This window comes from Nicotiana tomentosiformis, chromosome 10 (genome assembly GCF_000390325.3).
Source record: "Nicotiana tomentosiformis chromosome 10, ASM39032v3, whole genome shotgun sequence".
Lineage (NCBI taxonomy): Eukaryota > Viridiplantae > Streptophyta > Magnoliopsida > Solanales > Solanaceae > Nicotiana > Nicotiana tomentosiformis.
The window spans coordinates 50,304,861-50,308,787 of record NC_090821.1 but is presented as its reverse complement, the minus strand read 5'-3'; the positions used below and the strand labels follow the sequence as shown (position 1 = coordinate 50,308,787).

At 34.3% G+C, this 3,927-nt stretch overlaps 1 protein-coding gene across 1 annotated transcript; it reads left to right on the top strand.

Moving 5' to 3' along the window:
- Positions 1–1,552: 1,552 nt before the first annotated feature.
- LOC117275918 (uncharacterized) lies at positions 1,553–2,395 on the top strand. The gene is made up of 2 exons (XM_033655278.1): positions 1,553–1,979; positions 2,097–2,395. The coding sequence occupies exons 1-2, from the start codon at positions 1,553–1,555 to the stop codon at positions 2,393–2,395; spliced, it is 726 nt and encodes a 241-aa protein (XP_033511169.1).
- The last annotated feature ends 1,532 nt before the right edge of the window (positions 2,396–3,927 follow it).

Sequence of the window (3,927 nt, the reverse complement as noted above, 5' to 3'; positions counted from 1 at the left end):
TAGGTTAAAATACCGATCGAAGTCGGTTTTTTTTTAAATTTTTTTTTACGAAACCGACCGACTTCGATCGGTTTTATTTGGAGCAAAAATGAGGGAAACTATTTTAGCATCCCGCGAAATTTATTTTTTAAGAAACCGATCGAAATCGGTCAATTTTTTATATAAAATAAATTAAAATTAATATTCAAAAAATCGACCGAAATAGGTCGGTTATTTCAGTCAGTCATTTTAAAAAACCAACTGACTTCGGTTGGTAATTTTATACTTTTAATAAAACCAACCGAAATTGGTCGGTTATTTTCGCGCGAAAATACAATTAAAGAGTACAAATAAATTAAAAGAAAGTCATAAACCAAAATGTACCAATAGTCTAGTAGTAGAATATTATCCTGCCATACTACAGACCCGGTTCGAGACCCAGACGGTGCATTTTTTAATTGTATAATTAAAATACCGATATACTTCGGTCGATTTTTTCAGCAGATTTTTCTTTTTGGGTCGTTTGTGAAAATTAATTTACCGACCGAAATCGGTCGGAAATTGCGACCAACTTCGGTCGCTATTTTTACCGACCAACTTAATTTCGACGGATTAAAGTCGGTCGGAAATCGATTGATTTTTCTAGTTTTCCGACCGATTTCGGTCGATATTTCTGGACGATTTTAAGCAATTTTCTAGTAGTGTAATATTCTTTAAATTTCATGACCAATCAAACACTGTCATATCAAATGAGATAGATGCTCTCAATGATATAAACTATTCTCATCTTTTTTTCTTTCCCTGTAAGCCAAAAAAGAAATATAGCATCGTTCTCCAACTTATTTTCCTTTTACCACTATCACTAATACTAAAAAGTTTGACACCATTCTACCAATAATAATATAACTAATTAAAAACTTTCATAGTTTCAAACTACTACTGCCGCTGCAATTAATGTATTAGTAAAGCCAATATGTTAAACTCCAAGACTAGTGAAACACCGTCACATCAAATGAGATTGAGTATTTCTTTAAAATAAAAACCTCTTAATACATCTTACATTGCTCTAAATAATCTAAAACATTAATTCTCATAGCATCGGTCTCCAACCTATTTGTTGGGAAGAAGAAATCCCATCCTAATTCTAAGACTCATAGAGATTTGCTTAGAGATAGAGAAGAAAGGTGAAGAAGAAGAAGACCTAGAAGTAGTCGTGTATTCTGCCTCCAAAAAAGTTAAGGGTCTTTTGGATGAGTTTATGATAAGATAAATTATATATTTAGTGGGTTAGGTAATTAGAATATAAGAGAACATAGTTAGTGGGTTAGGTGGGAGGAATATAATATAAGGAAACATAGTTAGTGAGTTAGGTGGGAGGAATAAATATTTTTGTTATTGCATATGCAAGTCTGTACATATACATGTACAAAGTAATGAATAAGACACACATAAAATTTTCCAATTAGATTTTTTCTTCAATTTCGTACATGGTATCAGAATAATAAGTTCGATCAAACAGTCGAACCATCAAATCCATTTACATTAGATTCATCATCATAATCAGTAACCTAAAATGCCTGAAACAACTATCACATCTACTGGTGATACGAGCAATGCTGCAAAACCAAACAGCTATGATATCAATCACCCTTATCTTCCCAACAACTCTGATTCACCTGGAATGACTCTAGTCAACACTGTATTTGATGGAAGAGGATACCCAGGGTGGAGAAGATCTATTCTCATGTCTTTGTCGGCCATGAAGAAACTTGATTTTATCAATGGAGCCTGTCAATCTCCAGATCTGAAATCTCCAGACCAAGAACAATGGAGTTATGTGAATGATATGGTCATCTCTTGGATCCTAAATACTCTCTCAAAGGATATTGCATACAGTGTGATATACTCCAAAACTGCAAAAGAGCTTTGGGATAGCTTGGAGCAGAGATTTGAGAGATCAAATGAAGCTAAGCTTTATCATCTGCATAAGGAGTTATCAGGTTTAGTACAGGGAAACAATGACATTGTAGGATACTTCACTAAGCTCAAACGACTATGTGATGAATTAGATGCTTTAAATGTTATCTAATGTTATTCATGTGTTTGTGTTTGTGAAGGAAGGGCAAAGTTGACTATGTCTCTTGAGGATCGGAGATTGATCCAATTCCTAATGGGATTAAATGACATATATGCACAAGCAGAAGGAAATATCCTCATGATGAACCCTTTGCCTAGCATAGATATTGCTTATTCACTTCTTTTGCAAGATGAAAATCAAAGAGAAGTTTATGCAAATAAATATTTTAATTCTGAATCAGTATCATTCATGGCAGCTGGAGAGGCCAAGCAGCATAATGCACGGCTTCTAGCTGATTTTGCAGCTTTTATGATCAAAGGACAAGGGAAAAATTTTTAGAAACATAGAAACCAAACACAAAGAGGAGCAACCATAGTTCCCAAATATAACAACTCAGGGCAAACATTTGTTAGACCTCAGCAAAGGTTTAAAGGAAAAAGAAAGTACAATCCAAATGTGTGTTGTACTTATTGTGAAAAAAAAGGATATACATAAGAGGACTGCTACAGAATTATTAGATTTCCAGAAGATTTTGAGTTCACCAATCACAAAGGTTATCAGAATCAAATTAAAGGAAATGCAGTCCTAACACATGAGGAACGTGAGAATTCAGCAGGACAAAGCACTAAGCTCAACAACAGTAATTTTGGACAGCAGCTCAGCAAGGAACAAATTAAAAAAATAATGCACATGTATAAGCAGGCAAAGTTAGCATAGGCAGGAAATACAGGAATCAATACTAATATAGTTGCTGGTACTATTCTAAAATACTCAGGTTTAGTGTTTACTAGTCTAAAATTAGACACATGTATCATTGATTCAGGTGCCTCAGAGCATATGTGTTTTGAACCTAATTCTTTTTTATTTCTAACTCCACTTCCTGTAACTTTGAATATCAGTTTACCTAACTCTTTCAAGGTGATTGTTACTCATATAGGGAGTATTTCTATTCTGCTAGGTCATATCCTGAACAATGTGTTACTTGTTCCAGATTTCAAATAAAACTTATCGTCAATTAATAGGTTTTGTGTTCAGTTCAAGTATGATGTCCTATTCACATCTATTGGGTCTAAGGGGATATTCAGTAGTGATGTACTTTCAATTCCAAAAGGAAGAAATTCCATTTCAAAGTCTGTTTCCTTTTCTAGTCCAGTTCAAGTTAATGCTACTCCTGATGTTTAATTTGGCATGTAAGATTGGGATATCTCCCATTTTCAGCAATGAAGCATTTAGATTTCCTTCATTGTAAGTCAAATTCTAAGTTTATCTGTGATGTTTGCATAAGGCTAAGCAAACGAGGAATCCTTTTCCTGTCAGTAGCATAAAATCCAAGCATATTTTTGAATTTATACATGTGGACACATAGGGGCCTTATAAGTCAAATACTTACAATGGATTCAGATATTTCCTTACTATAGTAGATGACTATAGTAGAGGAACATGGACATTTTTATTAAGTGCAAAAGGCAATGCTTTTTCTATGCTTAAATCGTTTCTGTCTATGGTTGAAAGGAAATTCAATGTGAAAGTCAGAATGATGAGATCTGACAATGCATTAGAATTGGGAAAAGGTACACAAGAGGCAGCTTTCCTAGCTTCAGAAGGAATTCTGCACCAACTGTCTTGTGTAGAAACTCCTCAACAGAATGGAATTGTTGAGAGGAAGCATAGACACCTCTTAGAGATTGCAAGAGGGTTAATGTTTCAATCCAAGCTGCCTATGTCATATTGGGGTGAATCTATCCTAACATCCACACATCTTATTAATAGGATGCCTTCTAGTGTTCTTAAAGGAAAGACACCATATGAAGTTTTATTTCAAGAGAAGCCCAAGTATGATCATTTAAGGAATTTTGGATGCCTCTGTTATG

What these genes read in the sequence shown, in the direction of transcription:
- LOC117275918 (XM_033655278.1), top strand. Translation starts at nt 1,553, where the DNA reads ATGCCTGAAACAACTATCACATCTACTGGTGATACGAGCAATGCTGCA. An exon ending in TCTGCATAAGGAGTTATCAG is followed by an intron (nt 1,980 to 2,096) that starts GTTTAGTACAGG and finishes GTGTTTGTGAAG; the next exon opens with GAAGGGCAAAGTTGACTATG.